General features: G+C 40.5%; 1 protein-coding gene across 6 annotated transcripts in view; it reads left to right on the forward strand.

Moving 5' to 3' along the window:
* The first annotated feature begins 2,953 nt into the window (after positions 1–2,953).
* TSC22D1 (TSC22 domain family member 1) overlaps positions 2,954–25,391 on the forward strand; it is a 138,314-nt gene continuing 115,876 nt past the window's right edge. For all 6 annotated transcript variants that reach the window (XR_014710843.1, XR_014710844.1, XR_014710845.1 and 3 more), the window contains exon 1: positions 2,954–6,757. Coding sequence is in view for 1 of the 6 variants with exons in the window: in XM_084623317.1 (XP_084479443.1) it covers positions 3,921–6,757 (2,837 nt within the window). In the remaining 5 variants the exon portion in view is untranslated. The remainder of the gene's footprint in view (positions 6,758–25,391) is intronic.

Genomic DNA, 25,391 nt, shown 5'->3' on the forward strand with positions numbered 1-25,391 from the left:
ATAATTCCCTCTACTCTCTTCGTTTTAACCAGCTATACCAATAACCATTCACAAGAACACAGGTAAATGTGACTCTGCTGACATTTTATTCAGGTTCACAACGAGATTTTAAAGAAAAGGGTATGCATAAAGAATATTATTTAGGTAAAAGACTCTTATCAGACTATATCATATATTCGTCCACAAACCTAGATTACTGTTTGGATTGTTAAATGTCTAATTTATTGTACAATATGTGCATTATATAACGGAGTTAACTTTCTTATTTGAACTTTATTTTTCTTTCTGTTTCTGATTTGCAGTAACAGAACTGTGAGAACTCAATTGCAGGATCAGGACTTAGCTGTTGTTAACTGGAGCTTACAGCCCAGTAGAGCTACATACAACTATCAAAATATCAAGTGAACAGAACTCTTTCAGCATCCTTGTGCAAAAGTAAATATTTAACCAGTTATAATTTTGCTATTTTTTTTCAAACTTATTTGATGTCTATTCCTCATTGGGAAGTAGTTACATACAAACTTTAAAGTTCAGTCCCTTTTTAGTTATTCATGTGCAGTTAAATGTTTTAATGCTATTTAAAGTGGGGGAGAAAAAGTTCTACCTGTTTTCACTGACCACATATTTTAAAACTCACTGTATTTTGCTAAAATGTTCAGAAAAAAAAAATCCCTTCTGGGCTGAGACTGATAATGGAAAATTTCAGCCCGAAGAAGAATTTCTGAGAAAATTGCGGGAATTTATAATGGAAGGAGACTTGCCACTTTAGGCTTGATTTTGAAAACACTTATGCACATGCTTACCTTTCAGCATGTGTAGTCCCATTAAAATTAAACATGTTTATAAGGTCCCGATGCTACAACGAGCTCCATGTGGGCAGCTCCTTGCACATTTGCTGGAGCCTCCTGGAAATTAATGTGGTTCCATGCAGAGATCTGCTAGGCCACCTCATTGGCTGGATCAAGGACTAGCTCTTGATGAAGTTTTTTCTTATGTCGGCCCAGTCTATACTGGGAAGTGCATGGTGCTAGAAAACATATTTACTCACACTTTTAAAATTCTTGTTCACACTAAAGACAAAATCTTGTTTAATGTTGTGTTAATGTTTTCTAATGAATTGTGGGCCATTTCCAACACAAATCCAGGTTGAGAAAACCTTGATTATCATACACATTGTAAGGAGAGTGGTCACTTTAGATAAGCTATTACCAGCAGGAGAGTGAGTTTGTGTGTGTGTGTGGGGGGGGGGGGGTGAGAAAACCTGGATTTGTGCTGGAAATGGCCCAACTTGATTATCATACACATTGTAAGGAGAGTGATCACTTTAGATAAGCTATTACCAGCAGGAGAGTGGGGTGGGAGGAGGTATTGTTTCATGCTTTGTGTGTATATAATAAGATCTTCTACACTTTCCACAGTATGCATCCGATGAAGTGAGCTGTAGCTCAAAAAGCTCATGCTCAAATAAATTGGTTAGTCTCTAAGGTGCCACAAGTACTCCTTTTCATCTTTCTGATGGTAGACGGAAAGTGAGAGCTTTCTTCTTTTGCAGAATGTTGGTTGCAGGCTGTTGAAAGGGGTGCTATTTTGATTGGTGGATTTAAAATTACTACACTATAATTTAGCTACCACCAACACGTATATTAATTGCGAGATGTGAAATGTTGCACGGGAGTGTTTCCTTTAGTTATAGCTGTTTTATAAGAAACATTTATCTATATACATTTGATGTAGATATAGCAAATTAAAAAAAGCTGCATTCATTAGTTGAATCTTTTTTGCATGCAGCTTTGAATGTTTAGCACAGCGATGATATACTGTGCTTAATATCTTATCATCTCCGTTGCCTGTATCACTGTAGAAAAGATCTTTGCTGCCTAAATATTTATATATTCCTAAATTTTTGGTTAATCCAGTAAGAGGTACTATATTATCTACAGCACTGACATTTATGAGGGAACAATTGAACTGAAAACATTTTAATGGTTGTGAATTCACATCTTCCTCTGCTGTAGTTCATAGGTTTCAGGTGAGTGGAAATCTGGGGGGCGAGGGGGAGGGAGTTGCGCTAGGCTGGAGTTAAAAAGCATGAGCCCACCTCCAGAGCTTCACCCAATCCAATGAAAGGATGAGTCACACCAGAAACATCTCCACTAACTGCAGTGACCAACTGTGCAGTAGCCAATAAGGGCGCTATTTGCACCCCACCCACCAACCTCTCCGCTTCCCCCACCCAGCCCTCTATGGAGAGAGAGGGGGACCACATGGCAACTGCAGATTGTTGCACAAAAGAGGCACGTGATGCGGGAAAAAGGCAGCCCTGATGATAAAGCCTCAGGTTTCTCACTCAGCAAAGGGGGGTGGGGGGGAGGAGAAGGAGAAGAGCAATAGCCTGGATCGAAATTAGAACCGATGGAAAGATACAGAACTTAACACTGTAGCGACCTCTGCAACAGGATGGGGAGGGGCCGGGGCCGATCAGGTGCAGCCCGAGCTGCGTGGGTCTGAGACAGTGACGTTCTGCCCGGGGCGTGGCCGTGGCATCTCCCCCCTCCCTCGCGGTACAGCCCGTGCAGTCACCCCATTCTCCCCCCCAGCACTGCGGGAGCCTATTAATAACCGGTGGGCCGCTCCGCCAATGGTAGGCGCCCAGCCCTCTCCCCGCGGCCAGCCCCGCCCACCCGGATTCGCTGGGCCAGCCGAGCGCCCCGTCACCGCTCGGCAATTTCCGCCGGCCGGAGCCGAACCTATTTCTGTCCGCTGGCTCTAGACAGGCCTTTATGTCTGCGGGCTCAGCGCGCCTGCGCCGCCGCCATCTTACTTCCCTTCTTCTCCCTCCCTCTCCGGCCAATCCCTCCCCTTGCCCAGCTCCGGCGTCGTGCTCCAATGCCGTGTGAGGAGGCCTGGGGGGCGGGGGAGGACGAGTCGCGGTAGCGGGGGAGCCGGGGGGCAGACAGACCCAGCAGAGGGAGGAGGAGGAGGACGACTCATCCCCAGCCTGGTTCTGCAGAGGAGCTCGGCGTGAGCCCGAGGGAGCCGGGGCAGAGCGGCTGAAGCGAACGCCCGGCTGCAGTAGCGAGAGGGAGCGGCGGAGGGGGAGAGGCCGGGCCGGCTCCCCTCCCTGCGCCGGGCTCTCCTGGGGGAGGAGGGCGGCTGGCCAGCCGGCTGGCTGGCTGGCTGCTTGTTCCGGCCTCCTCCTCTCTCTCTAACCACCCCAAAATGATTCAGCTCCATGGCTGCCACTGACGGGAATGTCCCTGCCCGGCTCAGGCTGCCGCCGCCGCCTTGCTGCGTGCCAGCCTTGTACGTATCCGCCTGCGCCTTGCTGCTGCTAGGCGCCCCAGCCCGCCGCTCCGCGGAGCCCCCGAGAGCCCCGCGCCTCTCCTCCGCACCCGGCCGCCAGAGGCGGCGGCGGCGGCGGCCGCTCCCCCGGGGCCCCGCGGCGGGGAGGTCTGCTCTGCCCTGCCCACAGTCACCCCGCTGTAGCTACACACAGCTCGGCTGGGAGCCGGGGAAGGGGGGCGGGCGGTTGCTTTCTGAGTTGGCCGGATAACGTGGGTATTTGCTTTCCCCCCCGGAGAAGAGGGCTCGGGGGGAGTGGAGATCGGAGGGGAAAGTGAACGGCGAAGGAGTCTGAACTGAAAGTGTCACATTCACTGGCTCTGATCTGAAGGCGGCGGAGGGACCCGGCCTCGCCTCCCCCCCCGCAGCCCCCGAGAGGAGGAGGAGGAGGAGGAAAAGGGGCGGTTTAGTGACAGTGCCGGCTGTGCCGAGGCGTCTCAGCCTGCGCTGTGTGCGCCAGCGGGGAGAGGGGGTTGTGTGTGTGTGTGGTGCCTCTCTCCTGGGTTGCATGCAAAGCTAACTGTGTGGCTGCCTCTCTCCGGGCCGGGGAATTGCACTCTTAAAATAAACCCGGTACAATGCACCAGCCTGACTCAGCCGCAGACATTAGTGCTAGGAAGATGGCGCACCCGGCAATGTTTCCTAGAAGGGGCAGCGGCGGCAGCTGCGTTACTGCGCTCAATGCACCAGGTACCGGCGCTGGTAGCGGTGCCCTCTCCACCGAGGATTATCCGCCGCCTCTGCTCATCCAGCCGCCGCCTCCATCTCTTGCAGCATCTTCATCGGCGGGTGCACAGCCTCCACCCCCTCCTCCACAAAGCCTGAACCTCCTCTCCCAGTCTCAACTCCAGCCACAGCCTCTTGCACAGGCTGGAGCCCAAATGAAAAAGAAAAGTGGCTTCCAAATTACCAGCGTGACCCCAGCTCAGATCTCTGCCAGTATGAGCTCTAACAACAGCATAGCGGAGGACACGGAAAGCTACGACGACCTGGATGAGTCCCACACTGAAGACCTGTCGTCTTCAGAAATTTTGGATGTTTCTTTATCCAGGGCCACTGACTTGGGTGAACCTGAACGGAGCTCCTCCGAAGAGACTTTAAATAACTTCCAAGAGGCTGAGACTCCTGGGGCTATCTCTCCAAACCAGCCTCACCTTCCTCAGCAGCATACCCCTTTGCCTCATCACCCACAGCAGAGTGTTGTGATCAATGGAAATGTTCACCCTCATCATGGTCACCATCACCACCACCTTCATCATCACCATCATGGGCATCATCATCCATCGCATCCTGGGGTGGGCAGTACACCAGCTTCTGGAGGACCACCCCCAAGTCCATCATTTAGAAAGCTGTCCACCGCTGGAAGCTCTGACAATGTTATCACAACTGCACCAGTTTCTGCTGCATCATCCACTGGTACACCTGCATCTGCCCTGTCTAATATTCGCACTACGAGTACTCCTGGCAGTGTAGGTGTAAGTCCTGTTACTGGAACTAGTACGTTAAGTAATGTGGGCGGGGGTAGTCCTAGTATGACAAGCAGCATGCTTGGTAACGTTAATATAAACTTAAGCAACATCACAAGTGCTGCTAATGTACATGCTTTGTCTGGAGCCAGCAGCAATGTGAATATCTTGAGTGGTGTTGGCAATGGTACGAGTGCTTCCTCTAATATCATTAATAATGTTACTAATCCAACTGCAGGAATGGCAGTAGGATCAAGTCAGCAGCAGCCTGCAGCTGGCACATCAAGGTTTAGAGTCGTAAAATTAGATTCTAGTTCTGAACCTTTTAAAAAAGGTAGATGGATATGCACTGAATTCTATGATAAAGAAAACACTGTAGCAGTTACAGAAGGAGTAGCAGTAAACAAGGTGGTAGAGACTATAAAACAAAATCCATTTGAAGTGACTTCTGAAAGGGAGAGCACCAGTGGGAGTTCTGTTAGCAGCAATGTAAGCACACTGAGTCACTACACAGAAAGTGTGGGAAGCGGGGAAATGGGAGCACCTACTTTGATACAACAGCAGACATTTCAAGGTGTGGGTCCACAGCAGATGGATTTTAGTAGTACTGGACCTCAGACTATTCCAGCATCCAATATACCGCAGAGTATTTCTCAGTCACAGCTCTCACAAGTACAATTGCCTTCTCAAGAAGTAAACTATCCACAGCAAAAGCAAGGAGTCCAGCCTTCAGTGCAGGCTAGTCTAACAGCTGTTACTGGTGTTCAGCCAACTCCAGTTAATGTGGTAGGGGTATCCTCTTTAGGTCAACAACAACCTGCCATTCCAAGTGTGGCTCAACAGCAGCTACCATATTCTCAACCCTCACAGCCTGTGCAAACTTTGCCTGTTGTACCACAACAGCAGTTACAGTATGGACAACAACAGACACTTCCTACGCAGATGGCCCCAGCACGAGTTAAACCAGTGAATCAGAGTTGCGTGACCGGGACCATACCGGACTACATACAACATCAGCAGATACTTCAACCTCCAGTGCCTGCTGTGCAATCCAGCTCTACAGGAGTAGGAGCAGGAACACCTGTTCCTGTTGCTCAGGCACCAAGCATCCAACCTTCTGTACAAGTACACCCTGCTGTGGCACCAGCTCAGCCTGTTGCACATGCTCAGACAGCAAAGCCACCTGTAGGTACTAGTGGTCAAATTGTTAACACTGGACAACAAGGAAGTGTACCTGCTGTGGTGCAGCAGCAGCCACCTGTTGCAAACCAAATTACACCTTCAGTTATGCAGCAAAGTGCTGCTCCTCCGTCTTCACAAGTGGTGCAGCCTGTTCAGACTGGGATAATTCAGCAGGGGCTACAAGCTGGGGCTTCAAGCCTTCCTCCGCAAATGGTCATTGCTTCACAAAATGCTTTATCTGTACAACCCCAGGCACAAGTAGAAACTGTAGTTCAAGGAATGACCAGCCAACCATTGCCTGCAGTTAGCCCTATACCTTCTACTAGTACTGTTCCTGCACCAAGTCAAGCTAGTTCAAATGTACCTCCTGGTATACCTTCTGCTCCTGTAATTTTGGGTCCATCACAGAACATAGCACAAGCTTCAGCTGTGCAAAATGGGAATTTGGTTCAAAGTGTTAGTCAGCCTCCCTTGATAACAACTGGTATAAGTATGCCAGTGGCACAGAATGTGCCACAACAGATACCGCTCACCACTACCCAGTTCTCTGCACAATCACTAACTCAGTCAGTTGTAAGCCAAATCGAAGATGGGAGGCGCCCTACAGATCCTTCCTTAGTTGGTTTACCTCAAGCTGCCAGTGGTGACGGTGGTGGAGCATCGGCTGTTTCAGATGGGAGTGGCAGCAACATAACCTCCTCTGCTTCCCTTTTTCCACTGAAGGTACTGCCATTGACAACCCATCTTGTTGATGGTGAGGATGAGAGGTAAGATCATGCCAGTAACTTTACAAAGAAACCATATCACTTTTATGTACATTAGTTTGCAATTACAATTGCAGTGATTTCATAAGATGAATAAGTATAAGGCTGCAGATATAGTTGTGATACCTGCTTTGTTAGGAAAAACAGTTTTTCAGGTCATGACGACATATTCAGCTACTGTGTTAAATTTTTGTATTCATTGCACTCTGAAACTATGTTGCATGAGTACACTGTCTATGTGTAGTAATACTTAGCAGGTTGTCTCCCTTCATTATATTATATGTACACACAATGTGTATAGTTGACTGGAAAAGTATGCTTTGGAGCGTGGTGGTATACTTAGGTAACTTAAAGTTTTTGGGGAGCAATTCTTAAATACAATTAACTATTTGAGATTTATTTTTAGGTATATTTTACAAGCCTAAGAGTTCTCTCCATCTCAGATTTCCTTTTTGAATCTTGACATCATCATGGTTCGGTCTGCTGTGAATGAATACCTTATGGAAGGTTTGGGCCAGCCACTTCAGGCAATATGGAGGTGGAGTGGGGCAGCTCTGGGGTGGTGGTGGGTGAGAGGAGATTATTTTAAAACAAATTGTTGAAACTACTCTGACCCTAGATGTTTTCTCCCAATGGTTCTCTGCTGCTGTTCCTCCCTTCCAACCGCACTTTTGCTGCTCTTTGAGCCCAACCCAAGGCAGTTGGATGTTTCATTCCTGGAGTGTCCACTTTAAAGCCCTATTCTGTTGCTGGAGTTGCTCAGTTCTGCACAGGCCTTTGAAATTGGTGTCTGTAGTACAGTCTCTGAGGAACCATTGTTAAACACTTGAAACATGAGGGGTTTTTAAAAATAGATGAGAACTGGGTATCTTAATTTGTATGTTTGTGTATGTGCGTGTGCTGGTTTCTTTGGCAATGTGTAACTGTCAATTTCAAAGGTTTCTGCTCCCTGTACAGAATGTAGCAGCCCTGGCAACAGCCATTTACAACCATTATTATTTAATACTAATGTTGTAGCTGTATGTGGTAAACCCAGTTGGGATTAGGGCCCTATTGTAATGGGCTCTATAAAAATGCATATGAGGACATGGTACTTCTCGCAAAGAATTTACAGTCTGTGGCCTTGTCTACACTACAGGGGAAATTCAGTCTAAGCTACACAATTTGAATTAAGTGAATAGTGTAACTCAAGTCAACGTAACTTAGATCTACTTACCATGGGGTGCACGCTATGAGATGCTCTCCCGTCGACTCCCCCTTCTCTTCTCAATCCGGTGGAGTACAGGAGTCAACGGGAGAGCGAACTGTGGTCAATTTTAGCGGGTCTTAAACCTGCTAAATCGACCGCCGATGCATCGTTCTCTGCTAGTCAATCCCCTGGTAAGTGTAGATAAGCCCTGAGAAGAAGAAATTCCATTAATGTGAGAGGAGGGTAACTTAGGACAGAAATAAATAGCCTTGAAAATAAATGGAAAAAAGGAAAGATTCAGGTTTTCCTCCTTGGATGTAGTCGCAATGAGAGGTGATCGGGTGATTTTTTTTTTTTTTTTTTTTTTATAAGTCTTAGGTTCATACAGCTGTTTAAGTCCTGAGAACTAGCAGAGGACAAATTTGTCCCCCTTGTGGTAGATCTCAGGATGCTGAAAGGGGTTCGATATTAATGTTAATATATTATCAGCAGTCTTTGATACTGTTGATCATGAGGTGTTGATGTGCTTAAGGTGGCTTTAATCATTCTTTCTAAAAGATCCCAGAGGGCTAGAAGGTTGCTCATTTTCCATGAGGGCTCTCGCATAAGAGGTCTCACAATATTTCATTGTTGGCCCACTTTCTTTTCAACGAGTATGTGAAGCTGGTAGAGGAGGTATTTAGATGTTATGGGCCCGCTGTGTCATCATTATGCTGGTGATGATCATCTTTGTGAGGTTTTTTTTGTTCTGTTTTCCCTTGGAGAACCTGAACATTGCTCTTTGCTTTTCTAGTGTTGGAAGCAGTAATCGAAACTGATGCTAGCTGGTGTGCTAAAACCAGTTAAGATGGCAGTATGCTTTTTGATATTGGAAAGAGTTTTGAGGAATTGGCTGGGGTATGTGACTGCACACTTATTTTGAGGGTAGAAATCAGCTGTTTTTCACAGTTGATAGATTTGTTTGTAGTTCTTGAATCCCAGGTAGTAGCAGTTGCTGGGAATGCTGCCTTCTTCAGTTTCTTGGCTGGCCAAAGAATACATCCTTTCCCCTCCCACACAGACTGTGCCCTCATTATTTATGTCTTTGTCATCTCCAAGTAGACTACTGAAATGTGCTCTCATGTAGCTACCACTGAACATCACTCAGATGCTTCTCTTAGAGTAGAATATGGCTGCTTGCTTTTTAAAGACCTGTAGAGAGAAGACTATACTATCGCTGTGCACTGCATTGGTTGCTAGTCCACTGCTTATTCAAAGATTATTTACAGATGTTCTAGTACCTGGCTGTCTCCGAGATCCTCTCCCATGTATCCCTTTCAGAATATACCATTAGTGGGAATGTTTTTCTTTCCATCTGGGGATGGAATCCTGGAGCTACTGAGAAAGTATCTTCAGTAGCAGATCCTTGGCTCTGTAATGCCTTTCCACTTGCAGTCTAACAGAGTCTGAGTCTTGTACCTTGCGACATTTCCTAAAAGTGACATCTCTTTGGTTTGGCTTTTCTCTGATATCCTCAGCCACCAGTCTCCTTTAGTAGGTGTTCTTGGTTTTGGTTTGTTGTTTGCTATAGGGTGTATGTATTAGATTAGATGCCTCCTGTTTAGGGAACAATATTGTATTACGTACCTGGACACTCTATGCCTAAGAAATAGGCACCCTAAAATATGTCTAAAGTAAAATGTGGGCTGGGGATTCTAGACTCCAGGCGGGCACTACATTTTCTGATTTAAGATTAATATGTGAACATCACAAGTGGTTCCAAATCTGACAAGGGAAAATGTAGAAGAAAAAATGTAATTGAATAATGCTCAGTGACAGCATAATTGGACTGGTGAAGAAGTTGTAAAATTCCATTGTGAGCATGCATCTGAAGAAATGTCTGACCCATGTAGTATCTTGTGTAAATTATATTGCAGCTTTCAATGGAGCCATTTTATAGTTGTGTGTACAGTCATGTGTCAATGTCCTTTTGCCTTAAAATTGTTAACCCTATTACCTCTTTAGAGCAGTAACTGCACTTTCCTGTGCCCATTATTAGTACATAGGGTGTTAAATACTTTGCTGTTATCTACACCCTTTTAAGAGGAGAGAGAATTTTCTCTTTGAAATAATAGCTGGTATTTCCCCAATATAAGTCAGACTGCTATATTTAGAAATATAGCAGAGAAGCCATAAAAAGGAACATAAAGATGCACTCCCTTCAGGATATCCTGTGGAAAATTAATCTATGAACTTCAGTCATTGAAGAGAGAGGGTAAAAGCAATAGTGTTACAGCTGCCATATTAATAAGCTGTTTCCTCTGGCTGCTGTTCTCTTAGCCTGTCAGATACACCTCACATTTTGACATGTCAACCTCTCAACTTGTCATCTGTCCTAATAGCTCAGTTTCCTAAAATATAGGCAACTTCCCTTTTGGTGTTTAGGTAATTTCTTTTTTCTTGAGTCAGAGTATATATATTGATTCTTCATAAAGTTATCTCATTTGTAGGTGGCTCTTGTCTCAGTTTACACAGAGACTGATTATTAAATCAAGTCAATTTCAAACAATCTTTGATCTTCAGATGTTTTAAGTATGGAAATCTTTCTTCATTTTATTTTTAATGCCCTTGAAATCTTTCAAATAGATAAACAGATCTTAATAAATATTTTTCCATTACATTTTCATGTATGTAGACTTTGTATTGCAAAATGAGTCAAGATAACACCTTCCTAGGCAGTGCGTTAACATCATATGCAAATAAGTTCACAGTGGGAATCTGTGTGTGCAATAAAGAGCACAGCTCTTAGTATTTAGTTTACATATAAGTACAAAATCCAAATCTGTTGTATTTCTACTGATTTTTATAGGTACACAGTTAATTTAAATCACACTGTTTCAATTTGCGTCTCATTCATAAATGTTGCTTGTAATGATAGTAAAGATCAGACAAATCTTTTTCTTCACTTGTTTTCTTCATGCACTTCAGAGCACTTTATGTGTAAGTCATTTTCACTGCATCCTCTCTAGTCAGTCTGTTTTTTCACCTGTTTGTGTGTGTCTTTCACATAGTAACAGGGTGTGAGAAACCGGTTTTTAAAAGTAGGAAAATGATTGTAAACCCATAAAAACTGGTATGGAGACTTCAAGGCATGTGTAGTACCTGAAACTATTTTACATCCCCCATCCCCCCCGCACACTGAATTTCAGATTGCTGATATCTTTAAAATTGGACAGGTGGCTGAGAGACGTTTGCCTGTGTATAGACTCTAGGATTGGTCCAAGGGTTCTTAAAGTTATGAAAAGGGAGGATGGATGAAACCAATCCAAGTGAATTAAGCACACTGGTAAAGATTTAAAAAAAAAAATGCTAACTGCAAGCTAATGCAGTCAGGAAAGAGGGGAAATGAGATTTTAAGGATGTCGCTAACCACCTCTGACCTATGGTAAGCAGGTCAGGTTGTAGAATTGTGAGTATAGCATGATCCTTTCTCTTATTAATGCTTTTAATTTTTAAGTTTACAACTTAGTGAATTTATATGGAGCTTGTTTTTAAACTAAGATTTTATCATAGGCTTTATACATTGTGAACTGGGGCTGTGGGGGAACTGTGGGGCATCCTTAACATGGCATAGTACTTTAGCGGTTTGCATTGAGCTTCTGAATTTGTGTAAGCTGTAACACCAGACTGTCAGCACTATCATTGTTACAATCCGTTAATTTCAGAAGCTAAATTTAACTTCATAAGTTTGCCTTGAATTTGAAATTGTCATTAAAATTTGCACCCAGAAGAGCATGTTTGAGTCTATTTTAATAGATCTTTCATAATTCAGTTTATTAACAGAACTGGAATAGTACACTTACCTTCTCACCAATAGTGAGTCAGATTGGTGAATGTAGTTTTGTCTTGTGATGCAGAGAACACTCTTGTTGCTGTGTCATGCTGTCGGGCTCAGCTCTGCAGTCTGCACAGAGGAATAGGATGCCATGCATCAGCAGGAGTGACTTCGTCACTGTTATATCTCTGCTTTGCTGGAAGCGAAGAGGGAGGAAGCAGGGTACTCCACTCTCATTTCCACCAAGCAACTGCTTCTGGAAAGAAGTGTGGTCTGTCGCCGTTATTTCCTGCAAGAGTCTTGGTTCACTCTCAGGCCATGATGTGTTCTGAGACATAAGACTCTGCTCTTCCAAACACACAATGCTTTCATTGAGAGGACTCGGGATACCCATGTGGAAGATGCTCTCTTTGGCACCTTACATAGATGCATTGCTTCCCATTCCATGATACTCTGACACACCAACCACTGCAGCAGTCCTCGCTATTCCAGTGGCTCTACCGAAGGGCAGGAAGAAACCAGCAACACCTTCTGCTATATGCTGGCCTCTAACACTGTTCGATATGGCTGGTTGTCATAGAAGCTGAGAACTATACTTTTCCAGCCAGTAACTTGATCTCTGCGGGAATTTTCTTAAACCTTTAGCGCTCTAGTTTTGTGTGCCTTTTTGTCTTCATTATTTTTAAAAACTGAAAATAATTCATAGTCTGGTTAAATCCTTTATATGTATGTGTAAGAAATAAGGAGTTGGAGCTATTTAACACTGAAAAGCAGCCACTGTGAAATTTCTCAATTTTTTTAAAATAAATTTAATTCTTGTGAAAATTTCTAGTCTGACAGAATCGGAAAGTACAGCTTGTCAGCTGGCAGTACAAAACTTCCTGCCCTTACTATGTACTACAGTCCTGATGATGAAGTCCCAGTTGAGTAAATAATACTACTTTGGTGGGATTGCAGAATTATCTGGAATGAGTAAAACAGTGAGCTGTATGAACCAATATAAGTCCGTTTTAATGAAGTGTAAAGTTTAAATGGCTAGCACACATTTGGAGCACAGACAAAGAATAAGTAGTAGTAAAGTCATTTACCTTGGCGAGAAAAATAGCATGAATGGAAGACCTTTTTTAGCTGGATGGAAACAAGTCTGAAAAAAACATGGGAGTGCAAATAGCCAACTAACATGAGAACACCGGAGAAGTATAACATTAAGCAGAAGTATAAACTTCATGCTTTACCATACACTAGGAGAGGGGCTGCAGGTGAGGGACGATGATCAATCGAGAAATTATTTCATGGTAACAACTAATATAAATGAAGTAAGAGAACTATTCATAATCTCAAAACACTATAGGACAAGAAACAATAGCCTGAAGCTAAGGAAGGCAGGGAAAAGTTCTTAAGCGGAACTGGAGAGCAGAATAGACTCCCAAGATGTGTGATTGAAGCACCATTGTTAAGGAGTGTGTTTTTTTTTTTTAAAGGCTAAACACATTAATGTCAGTCATGTGGTGAGAAGCTCTACAAAATAAGACGTCAGATTGGATGACCAAACTTGTTTTTTCTGGTCCTGCTATCTGAATTGTACCCTTTTGGTCCTTGGCCTGCCATTGCAAACTGTTGACACAAGTTTAATTGTGAAACTTACTGTTGTGCTGTGAACATTTAACTCCCATAAACTCATTGCATGAAAATCACCAAACAGTTGTTATATAGTATCCGTTTTTGGACCTGGTTTATTTTATGGTAGAAACTATATGTGAAAGACTTCATCTCCCAATGAAGTTGGGAAGGAAGTTTTCAGAGCAGAGAATGAATAGAACATGAAAGCATGATGTGTCTTGCCTCTTGGGTAAATCCTTGCATTTGAAGAAAGCTAGTACACATGGTTAAATGGATATTTTATCATTAATAGTTAGTTTGTGAATTGATGGCATGCTAAAGCCTATTGAACAGGGACTCTCATGACTTCGACATTATGTAGAGGTTAAGGGACCGCATTTACCACATTTCGTATGTATGAGTAAAATATTTGTTTTTTAGTATCCTGTTTTAGTGAAATAAGTGTTTATAATTTTGTACTGTAAAATCATGAGTGATTACAGTTAGAATGGACCAGAATTATGTATTTCCATTGTACAATGGCTGTCAACTATTTTTCTTTGAGCTAGCCATCCCATTGAAGTCATAATGTTTATATCCCAGATCAGAGCACTCCATTAAAATAGACCTTTTAAATGAAATTTATTCCTCTTTAAGTGATCAGAAGTGACTCCTGACTTCCCTTTCCTCCTCCACCATTTTAATATACATTGATTGGCTGTTAGTTATACAGCAATTCAGTTAAGTTACTAATGGTGTTCATTTATTGTTCTGTACCAAGATTTGCAAAAATAGGCATCTAAATCCGTATATAAATAAGTGGCTTAACTTTCTGAGGTGTTGAGAACCTAACGCTCCTATTGAAGTCAGTGGAGCTCCAGATATTGGGTAACTCTGAAAATTAGGTGACTTATGTAGGTGCTTAACTTTAGGTATGCAGGCTTAAAATTCTTGGCCTACATTTATATTTCACTAGTAGTGCAGAGTCAGCAAAGCTATGGAAAAGTAGTGAATTTTATTGTTTTGCACAGAACTGTTACTCCATTTCTGGGACAAATTCTGCCCTTGGGATTGCCTGCGCAGACTCATTGAAGGAAACGGTGGTTATTGTACAGGTGTAAGGCAGAGTTTTGAAGGTAATTGGGGTGAATAGCTTGGGAAATGACATGGCTTTACTTTTTGGCTAGCGGTGCTACCTTTTTTTTTTTTTTTTAAGTCAACTTTGTAATCATTGAAGCACAAACATGGAAGCCAGTAGCATCATTTTTACAATAACTTTTCATGGGGAGCAGGAGGTGGAAGCCTACCATACATTTGTGCATAACTCGAGAGAAACAAAATGCTGATGCCTATTGAAAATATGTAAACTAAATGTTTTGGTTCAGTTATGGACTTCCAATTGCAACTGGAGATTCTGTACAGCTTGTGTTCTTCGCCCAACCTGGTACTTCATACTGTAGAATATTAGGCCCTGATCCAGCAAAGCACTTTAACCACATATCTAGTCCCATTGTCATTAAATGATTGATTGGCTAACTTATTCTGTTTGCATGAATATTTCCTTATTGGTTTGCATGGCCATGAAAAGAAATTTGCAAGACTTCTAGGAGGGATGTATCACAAATTCCTGACACCCCCCCTAATTTTTCAAACTCAGGCCCTGTTGCCCACGTGAACAAAATGTAGAACACTGTCCAAAAAATGCCAAACAAAACCATGTTAGTGGAGTTTTAGGGATGAGATTTCAAACATGCCAGTCAGAAAATTCAGTTGTGGGCAGTACAACAATCTTTACACCATCCTTTTACGAATATGTAATATTTTGTATGTGCTGTCCAATTTTATCTTGCAGTAGCTGTGTGCAGTATGGCACTCACAGCTGAGTTGCACAGCTTTGTGGGTTTGAACATAAATGTACCTCTGGTATAACTGGAGTACTTCACTAGTAAACCTTGTATCCAGAGCATTACAACTTTGATTCATTCTCCAGAATAGCAGAAGCAGCAGACTGAACCTACATTGGAATGTGGTTTTTAAACATGGATAGTTTTATTTGTAAACTGTCTTCAAATAGATCAACAGTGCTCCATGCTATCACTAAGTGTCAGTTTTTAAAAATAGTTGTCAACTAAACACAAGACACCTGAACAATTTTTAAGTGGTGAAAAATATTTCCTGCATGTTCAAATATTTCCAATAGCATGAAACATTTAAAAAAAAAACTAACATTTTTGATTTCTGTGCTGAGTAGTCTTTATTCTTAGCACAGAAATGAGTTTCTTCAAGCACTCAAATGAAAAACCGATATATAAAATGGAAATACCTTCTTAACCTTAGCTTTTCCTATGTCTGTGAACCGCCAGCTGTGCAATGCCAAGGGATTAAATCATCTGAAAGAGTAAGTGGAATTTAGACTTCTGCTAAGCATCTCCTTACCTTTCCTCCACCCAACTCCTGGAACACTTTTGTATGGGCAGATGTACCTAACATCATATATGAATGTGATACGTGACAACTGACAGTTCTGATTTCTGCAATTGCTCTTACGTAAATTATAAGAACAAAAATTTAACCACGTTAAAATTGGTTTCACACACTGGTCACACACTTAAAGTAACTTCACCTTTTAGCAAGTCATTTAAAAAGATTTCAATTTAAAATTATTGCTCAAAATGAAAGCTTTTAGTTTTAATTCTTTACTTATGACCTGCCTTCATACTCCTCTGATTTAATAGTCTTTAGGGGTGGTGGAAAATATAATATCTTCCCAGCAGTGTACACAACTTAATTATAGAAACCAGTGCTCATTCTAAACTCCAGTCCTTGGCATTTTCTTTAACAGCAACAAGTACAAAGCAATAAAGGTGTGGTATGATTGGGGTCAAAAGAGTCCATACTTAGCGTATGAGAGCCTTTTTTGCTTGTTCAGGAGCTCTGAAAACTTTTAGTTCTTTTAAAGAAGAATAAGTTAAAATTACTGAATGAGAACCCAGATCTGTTCATTAGTTGTTTATATATGCTGAACTGAATCTAATATTGTAAACTCAACAGTACTAACTCTTGACAATCTCTTCTTAACTGAAACCCAGAAATGTTCTGTATGAATAATATTCCTTCAGTTTCAGTATTCTTAATATCTTTGATTAGAAGTCTACTTATTATTCTAATACTCCTCATAGTAATTACATTCTAATATCTCAGTCCTGTTTGTGATACAGACACTGCCATTGATGGTCATAGTATTTATATTCTAAATCAAACTTTGAGTCCTGAGATTTTCTTTTATTATTAATTATGGTGCTTCTTTAGCAGGCCTTTAGATGTGTTCCAACGGCTGCTTAATTGGATAAGTTATTTGAAAGCCAAATCGGAAGGCCCAAACATGCATTCAGAGAATTCTATCCTATAACAATGGAAAGGTATGATTGATTAGTCCTAGAAATAATCTCAGAAAACTTCTTAACTAGATTCTCTGCAGTAGGATTATGCATATGGCACAAGGTGGTGTATGCTAACTTTGGGTGTTTTTGCTGACATGGATAACTTCTCTTTTATTAAAGAAGGTTGACATTTAGACATTTCTTATGAATTTCTTCCAACTGGCTAACTATATACTTAACTAATCCCCACAATGCTTTTGTGGTATGTAAATAAGTATTATCCTCACTTGGCAGAAGAAGCAACTGAAACAGAAGTTGAGAGTTTTGGCTGGGTCCTTGTCAGAGCCTGGATTCGAAACAGGAGGTCCCAGCTCCATCTGTAGTCCACTAGACCACAGTTTCTTCCTGGCCCCGCTGAAGACGATGGAAAGGCACACATGGGCTTCTGTGGGTCCAAGGTTTCACCCTTGATCATGTATTTAATGGCAGCATTATAGAAAGGCAGAGAGGTGGTTCTAGAAGAAGTCATAGCATTTAATGATTCAGTCTTATGTGCTGAAGGCCTTCTGCAAGATACTGAATGTCTTCATTTTGCCTTGATGTCTGTTGTATGTGAGGATGCTCATCAACTCATAGTCTGTGTCTAAAGTCTGGCAAGAAAAGTTTCCTATTAAGAGTTTTATAAGTTAGTCTATTATATTAAGGAAGTTTTTTAAACAGCTTTAATGTTTATAAACTACTTAACTAAAAATATTGACTCTAGTCTGAGATTTCTATAAATTACCCATAGCTGCCTTCATCTTTGGGAAGTTTTCAGGTTTAAAAATTAATAGGGTTCCACATACATGTAAAATGTTTCAGAATATTCCTTTTTAAATCTGTTGGTTAGAGAAATGGGGATTGCTTTTTTTTTTATTTCCACTTAGTCTTCATCTTATCTGGTAGGAGCATAAAATTTGGTACAAGTGAAAGCTGCTGTGTTAAATGGCTGTACATTAAAATAGTTGCTTAATAATGTACTGTAGTATTCAGATGGGTCTGAGGTGTAAGTGCACAGGACTCTAATCTGTAGAATGAGTTCAGTATGTTAAGAATGGGACAGCATATTGTACTGCCAAATGCTGTTAGTAGGAGTAATATCTTAAACTGGGTGAAATTGTGAGTCCTAAACTTGTTTTTGGAAATTGTTCAAAGGGTTTTTGTGCAAATCCTCTCTGCATTTTTTACCTGCCAAGTTTATAGAAATAGTGTTTACAATTTCATTTTTGCTGTAAAAGGGAGTAATTATACTTTAAAAAAGGGGAGCATGCTGAACTATTTCTAACCCCTTTTTAAAACTAGATCTATGAAATTACATCAAGCTTAAATACAACTATTGATAGTGTCCTTTATCTGTGCTAGAAAATATTAGTGAATTTAATGATATATTTTTTTTTGAGTTGTGAACACCAAGACTGCAGTGTTGATCTTGAGATATATGTAATCTCTGTTGGAAAGCTGCCAAACATGCTGTCTGTTTGAGAATACTTGGGACTTTATGAAAAGTATGTACATTTTTTTTTTTCTGGCTTCTTCTGTTGTACATTTCTGAATGGGTTTCTTATTCCGTAATGAATGGTACTCTCTCTAAACATTTAATGTGGCATAACTTTAAATGTTTTATATGGCTACCATATATTTTTGTTGTGATCAGTATGTTGGTTACCTTGCCTGTTACACAACCCTAAAAGTAGAGGTTAGTTATCTTCTTGCTGCCGACTGCTTATGTTGGAATACAGCGAGAGATGTTACTCAGCACCTTTGTTCCCTTTAATAGGCTAGAAACTAACATGTGAATAGAGGGAAAAACTTGATAGTGGGACACCTTTATTTTTTGTTCCTAAAAAGGGGTTGTATTCTAAAGAATGGAAAATAGAAATAATTTTTAAAAGTAGATGACTTAACACTGAAAGTTTTTGATTTTTTGCATTTGTCAAATGGTTTGAATGAATGGTCCCTACGTTTTAATGTACCTTGTTACTGTATACACTATTTAAATTCTAGAACAAGATTCATTTTAATATGGATGTTAAACTATTAGAGGAAAAGAGTATCTCTAGTTTTTGGCATTCTGTAATGTCAAATACCTGTTAAACAGTTGATTTAATAGCCTGTAAATATCACAGAAGTAGTTAAAGTAAGAATTCTGCAAGTAACACAGTGGAAACTTAAAGTATGTACACGCGTATATGCTTATAAACAAACCTGTTTTGAGATTTATTGACCTAAAAAGTCTCTCAGCTTAACAAGTAAAATAGACCTTAACAGTTGAGCTGAAATGTGACCTGAAAACTTTTTGTAAACTTGAAAACAAAAAGCAATAGCATCAACAACCAAAAAAGTGAGATTCCACAAAAACAAAACCTACCTGTTAAAAGGTTCGCAAAAAGAAAAGGAGTACTTGTGGCACCTTAGAGACTAACCAATTTATTTGAGCATGAGCTTTCGTGAGCTACAGCTCACTTCATCGGATGCATACCGTGGAAACTGCAGAAGACATTATATACACACAGAGACCATGAAACAATACCTCCTCCCACCCCACTGTCCTGCTGGTAATAGCTTATCTAAAGTGATCATCAAGTTGGGCCATTTCCAGCACAAATCCAGGTTTTCTCAACCTCTGCCCCCCCCCCCACAGACTCACTCCTGCTGGTAATAACCCATCCAAAGTGGATAGGCTATTACCAGCAGGAGAAAAGGAGTATTTGTGGCACCTTAGAGACTAACCAATTTATTTGAGCTACAGCTCACTTCACGAAAGCTCATGCTCAAATAAATTGGTTAGTCTCTAAGGTGCCACAAGTACTCCTTTTCTTCTTGCCAATACAGACTAACACGGCTGTTACTCTGAAACCTGTTAAAAGGTTAAAAATGAAACCATTTTAGAATTCATATACCTGAATATTTTAAAATTGGGTCTTCCTTTATTTAGGTGATATGAAAAGATTTCAGTGTTCTGTATTTTTCCTGCAAGTGATGATGACATAGTTAAAGTATGGTTATGGTCAGGATGGTGACTGTAAAAAATAGCATCTTCTGAACCCAACAGATGTTTCCTTTATCTCATCTGCTTAATTTTCTGAACGAATAAGATTTTTTCCAAAAAATAACTGTGCTTGATTTTTTATTTGTTTGAGATGAAGAACATACCACCCTCCATTTTCTTCAATGAAATTTCAGATTGCTCCATATCATAGCATTCCTGCCTTTACTGAAGTGAAGCAAGAAAACTTTCAAGCATTGTTAGGTGTTTTTCACTAACTTTTCTAGAGGAAAAAAGAATACTGAGTTTGAATTTGAGTAAGTAAATGAAAGAATGAACTGTCTTCAAGTATGTGATTTAAAAATCTAATTTGTTTTTTTAGTTTACACACATTCTGTTATGAGTTCTTAAACTTTTGAGCACACTTATAAAGAGTTTAAGGTTATCCTCATGTGATGGGATGTACAGATCCCATGTGGAGCCTGAAGGGGCTATAGGACGGTACTGGTCCCAGGTAGCCTGGCCCCTCCAGACCTGCAGAGCATGCTCCAATTGGAGAAAGGGTTGAAAAGGGAGTAACCCAGCTCAGGAGGGGAAGGTATGGGGAGGAGGACAGGCCTTGTGTGGAAAGCTCCTGACAAGGACACCAGAGAAGCCTTCTCAAGGGAAGAGTGTAAGATTGATTATTTATTTTTAGTGGCCTATAATTCAGCCAAATGTGCATTGGATTTTCCTGGAAATGGCAAAAGGCACATCTCTAACAGAAGGGAGGTTTCCCTCTTCCTCCTGTCAAATTTTAAGTCTCTCTGCTCTAAAGCATGGTGATTCTACAGCTTCTCCATGAAACAGCTGTAAGAACTTTTTAACCTGGGGAACACTGTTTTTTCCTAACCTTGTTCTTGGACAAGGCTGAGCTGTTTTAGCTGAGATCTCATAAATAAAAATAAATGAGTTTTGGTGAGAGAAAATCTCATGCTTCAGTACATAAGCCAACTTCTAACTATTCAGGGTTAAGAGGAAACTTTCCCTGGGGCAGGTTCCTCATACCTACTTTCAGCAGTTTTCTTGCACTTTCTTCTAAAGCTTCTAGTATTTGTAGTTGTTGGAGACAAGATGGTGTACTGATCCAGTATAGCTCTTATGTTTCAAACTAGAAATAATAAAACCAATGGAGTCATAAATCAAATCTCAGTTTTGCCTAGTTGAGTACACAGGCTCAAGGTAGGTGGAAAGGAGGGGAAACTAATGTAATGGGATGAAAAGGCAAATTAATAGTAGAGATTTTTTTTCCAATTCAGTTGTTTATAGAATCTCAAATGATCAAAACTGGTCATGTAACCATTAAATACCAACCATAACTCAGTGGCATAAGGCACTGGCTTTATGTAATAATAAACTTTAAGATTGTGTTGGATCTTTTAGGTACAGAAAAGTTGTAGCCAAAACAATATTGTACTAAAGCATCACTACAAAAATGTCAAAATTGGAGTGCTGTTACTATAAACAGCATGGCTGAACTGAAACATTCTCATTCATTTAGCCTTTGTTGCTCAGGAAGCCATCCTCGTGCTTGAAAAATGTAATTGTCAGCATATCAATTGCTTTAAAATAGCACTTCAGACACTAAAGCTCTGATATTGAAGCACCACTAGAAAACATCCAAGTGGCCTGTAAAAGCCAAATACTGTAAACAGTGTATAATAAGCTAAGCTTTTTCAGTTTTTTTAGAAATATTTTAAACTGATTTCTGAAAATCTTGCACTTTATCAAATTTTTTTTAAATTGTGTTATTCATAAACCATAGAATGCTTTTAAGGAGGAAGTTGCAATGTTTTGGCTAAAAACATGGGTTAATTACATTATGAATGCAAATATTTAACTTAGTTTTCTGTCTTCATAAATTTATTCAGGACGATTAGCCATCGGTAGATACAAAAGACAAGGGAGGAAGTCCCATCAGTAGGGTGCAAGGCCAACACCTTAGGGTCTGGACTTCTCTGCTTTTTCCCTACCCCATGTCTTTTTAGATGCTTGTATGTCTCCTGGCAGGGTCCACAGCAGGACCCAGGTGTTCTTCGTCTTTGATTCAAACCTCTTGCTAGCAGTGGTCTGATAAACTTGAAGATCTACACTGGAAGCAGAAGGCACTTTCTATTGGTTTTCTTCCTTCTAGCCGTGAGGGGGGTGGGCTGGGCTGGGGAGGTTTAAAATCTCTGCTACTCCACCCTTCTAGAGGTGTATCTGCTGCAAGAGAAAGGAAAGAGGTGTCTTTTACTCTACCCTCTCCAGTAGCCTCTGAATAACTCCACTGCCTGTCTCTGCTCCTATTTTCCTAAGCAGCAGCATTATGACATTACCATAGTTCTTGCATTTCAGTGCTTTTTTCAGGGTTCTAAATAAAAGCAGTGAAACTTACTAGTCTTGTTTTGTTTTTTACTGCTCTCCTAGCCATTCAAAGTGGTTTCCTTTGTCACTGGGTCTCTCTTCAATCTCTGATTTGTGTGTATTCACTCTGTCTCTTTTGCTCAATAGCTAGTCACAACAGGGAAAGTCAAGGACTTGACTCTGAACGTCCATGTCTCTTGTTTTTAATGGCCTTTAACATCTCATCAGTTGTATGCATCACCCTAGCAACTCTAGAAAGATATTTAAGAATTCCTGAAAAAGTGTACTTCAGAGTTGAGTAACTAGGTTAGCTTTTAAAAGACTTTGTCTTGGTAAGATCTTTACCATCAAGAGTTAGTCAGTGTGGTGTATGTATTTCTGCCATTTCACCTATGGTCAGTTTGGCAGCAGAATGTTTACAGCATAAAATATAGTATGTATGTTTTGCATGGTTGTCACTTGCAAATGAATATTCTGCTTAACCATCATTTTGTACCTTGATAGATATCTTAATTTTGTTTCCAAAAAAGTGGTGGTTCTTGCATCTACTGCGAAGTAGATATTCCTCATTGGAATGCTTGTATGCATTGCTTTGTGTATGTGGATACAAAGAAAATCTCTTCTGTCTGTGAAACAATCTCAAGGATTCTTGCTGAAATAAAATATTGAAAAGGAAATTTTCCCTAACCTTTTAAATTTAACAGTTTAAAATATTTATCCATAAATATTAAGTTTTATTAATTCAATTAAAGTACAGTAAAATAAGTGCATAATTGGGGGTAAGGGAGAAAGCAAATTAGTGTAGTAGACTAAATACTCTCTATTTTATGGTTGAAGTAGGGGTACAAAAATTATTGAAGGCATCTGAAAAAAGGGAAAAAAGCAAATACACCTTTTGTAATCTTTTTTCCAGTGTACCTCCATACTGTATGAATTGAGTATTTAAAGAAATATACAGAATTTCTAAATTTACTATAAAAACAATAAGGAAAATAGTTTTGAAAAAATGTAGTACCAGATTTGTTAGAAAAATGGTTTCAGAAACAAGCATCCACTGAGCAGTACTGAAGCATCTTCTGTCTTGCTATTTTTTTCTGAATTTAAATTTGGCATTCAAAGTCTTTTATATTGTACTGTCTATACATGTCGTATATCACAGTATGGTTAACCCGCTCATAGACAAACATAAAAATTCAGTGCAGGAAATAAAAATGGGACTGGATATACTGAATATCCTTTTAAAAATGTTTTGCTGAGTACACTGATGTCATTAGAGTTGTCCATAGGCCCCAGGATGGACTTCTGTAGGCCCCATATTGTTATCAAATCTATTTCAAACCTACTGGCTTACTTTAATTAGTAATTGATACCCTCTCAGTCAAAACTGAGAAGGAAGTTGTGTGCTCAATGTACGTTTCAGTTTTGCAAATCCTCTAGCCTTGCATTATAACTACTCGATCTCCTTTTTGGGGGAGTGTTACCCACACACAATTCTGTTGTTCTCACTTTAGGGGCACCCACCTTTACCCTTTCCCTAGGGCTCAAGGCAAACCCCTCTTACTTTAGGCACCCATCATTTCCCTTCTGTGGGCTCAGGGTGTATCCTTACACTTTACAGGTTTGTGGGGTCTTTTACCAGTGAAAGAGCTTGACACAGTAATATCCTACTTAACAATCACCAGAACACAATGTACACGGTACACATACAATGCTCACCACTCCCAATAAAGCAGATGAACTTTTCTTGATGGCCAGTCAGGATCAGGTCATCTGGGGGACTCCAGTTTCTGCATGGTGTCATTGGCAAGGAGTTGAGGTCTGGCAGCTCTAGTCTTGGGGCTGTATCCTGGAGTTGGTTCCCAGAGAACTTCCTTTTGGACTCCAGTTTATATAGTGAAACTTGAGTCTTGCTCACTGTACCCTAATCATTTTACTAAAATTTTACTAACTAATCCTAACATATTGTAAGAAAATGATCTAACCAATCATACCCCACCACCTTACTTACACCTAGCAAAAATAATTATGTAACAGAACGAAACAGACAGAGATGATACAGACAATAGAAAAGTGGGAACTGTAAAGTTAAAACAATAAAGTGAGACTTTCACAACCACAACTATTGATTAAGTGATTTCTTGCCAGACAGAACACTATCAAACTAAGTTTTCTTTAACCATGTTAGGGGCTGTTTCTGTATCTGGTGATAGTGGGTGCTATTAGGACGGGATCCCCTTAACAGCCTGATACTACATTGTCTGTAGTAATGTAATTTAGATGGAATGTGAGGATGTGACTTTCTGCTTCTTGGGTAATGGCTGCTACTCTCCTAATATGGCTGCGGACAACGGCCTTAGGCTTTACAATATGGTTACAGGAAAAGGCCGTATCCTTATTAGTAGGGAAGTATCCCATAATACTTTTGAGGTCGTAACTACTTTAATTGCTGAGACTAATGTAAGAAATGGTTTCCGAAGTTAAATAGTAAAAATGAGACAAAAGCTTATAACACTTGAGCTGCCAAGAGTGGTTGTGCTAGCAACTGATGAGTAGTGCCAACTTGAGCTTTAGCCTATACCTCCTGATGCGGGAGCCAAGTTGAATGAAAAGCGCCACCACACTTGAGAAAAAGGGTTTTTGTGTGTACGTGGGACTCAAGTTAGTAGCAACATTAAATTTTTAACTTGAGGCTAAATCTACAGTCAAAGCAAGTCTAAAGTGCCTGAATCACTTTAAAATGGTACTCGTGTGCCTTAGTCATTTAGGTGCTTTTGAAAATGTTATCCTTGAGTTATTTTGTAAATATGGGTATTGTATTTGATTTTCAGCAGTTGTTGTTCCAGGAATCTTGGTTTAGAAGCTGAAAGATTCAATACATATTTCAGTGGTTGTGCTTGGATTCTGGAGGAGGCAGTTAACTGGTCTGATTTTGGTATAATCCAAATTACTCTCTACTTTGAATGTGATTACAAATCAGTGGTAGAATGGTCATTAATCTGAGATCCAGAAAGTCCTGTAGATGTCGCTCTTAAAGTATAAATGGATTAGCAAAATATCAGTTTTAAAGTAATCCTAAACAGCTGAGTAAGTAATCAAATGACTATATGTTTAACAGATTATTCAGCAACATGCATTTTCCAACAGATGTCAAACGTACAAATTGGTAGCATTGCATAACATCGTAGTAAATAACAGAATTGGGTGTAAAAGAAATGAAAAAACAAACGACATAACACTTCCTAATT

Source organism: Lepidochelys olivacea (genome assembly GCF_965140295.1).
Source record: "Lepidochelys olivacea isolate rLepOli2 genome assembly, chromosome: 1".
NCBI classification, from domain to species: Eukaryota; Metazoa; Chordata; order Testudines; family Cheloniidae; genus Lepidochelys; species Lepidochelys olivacea.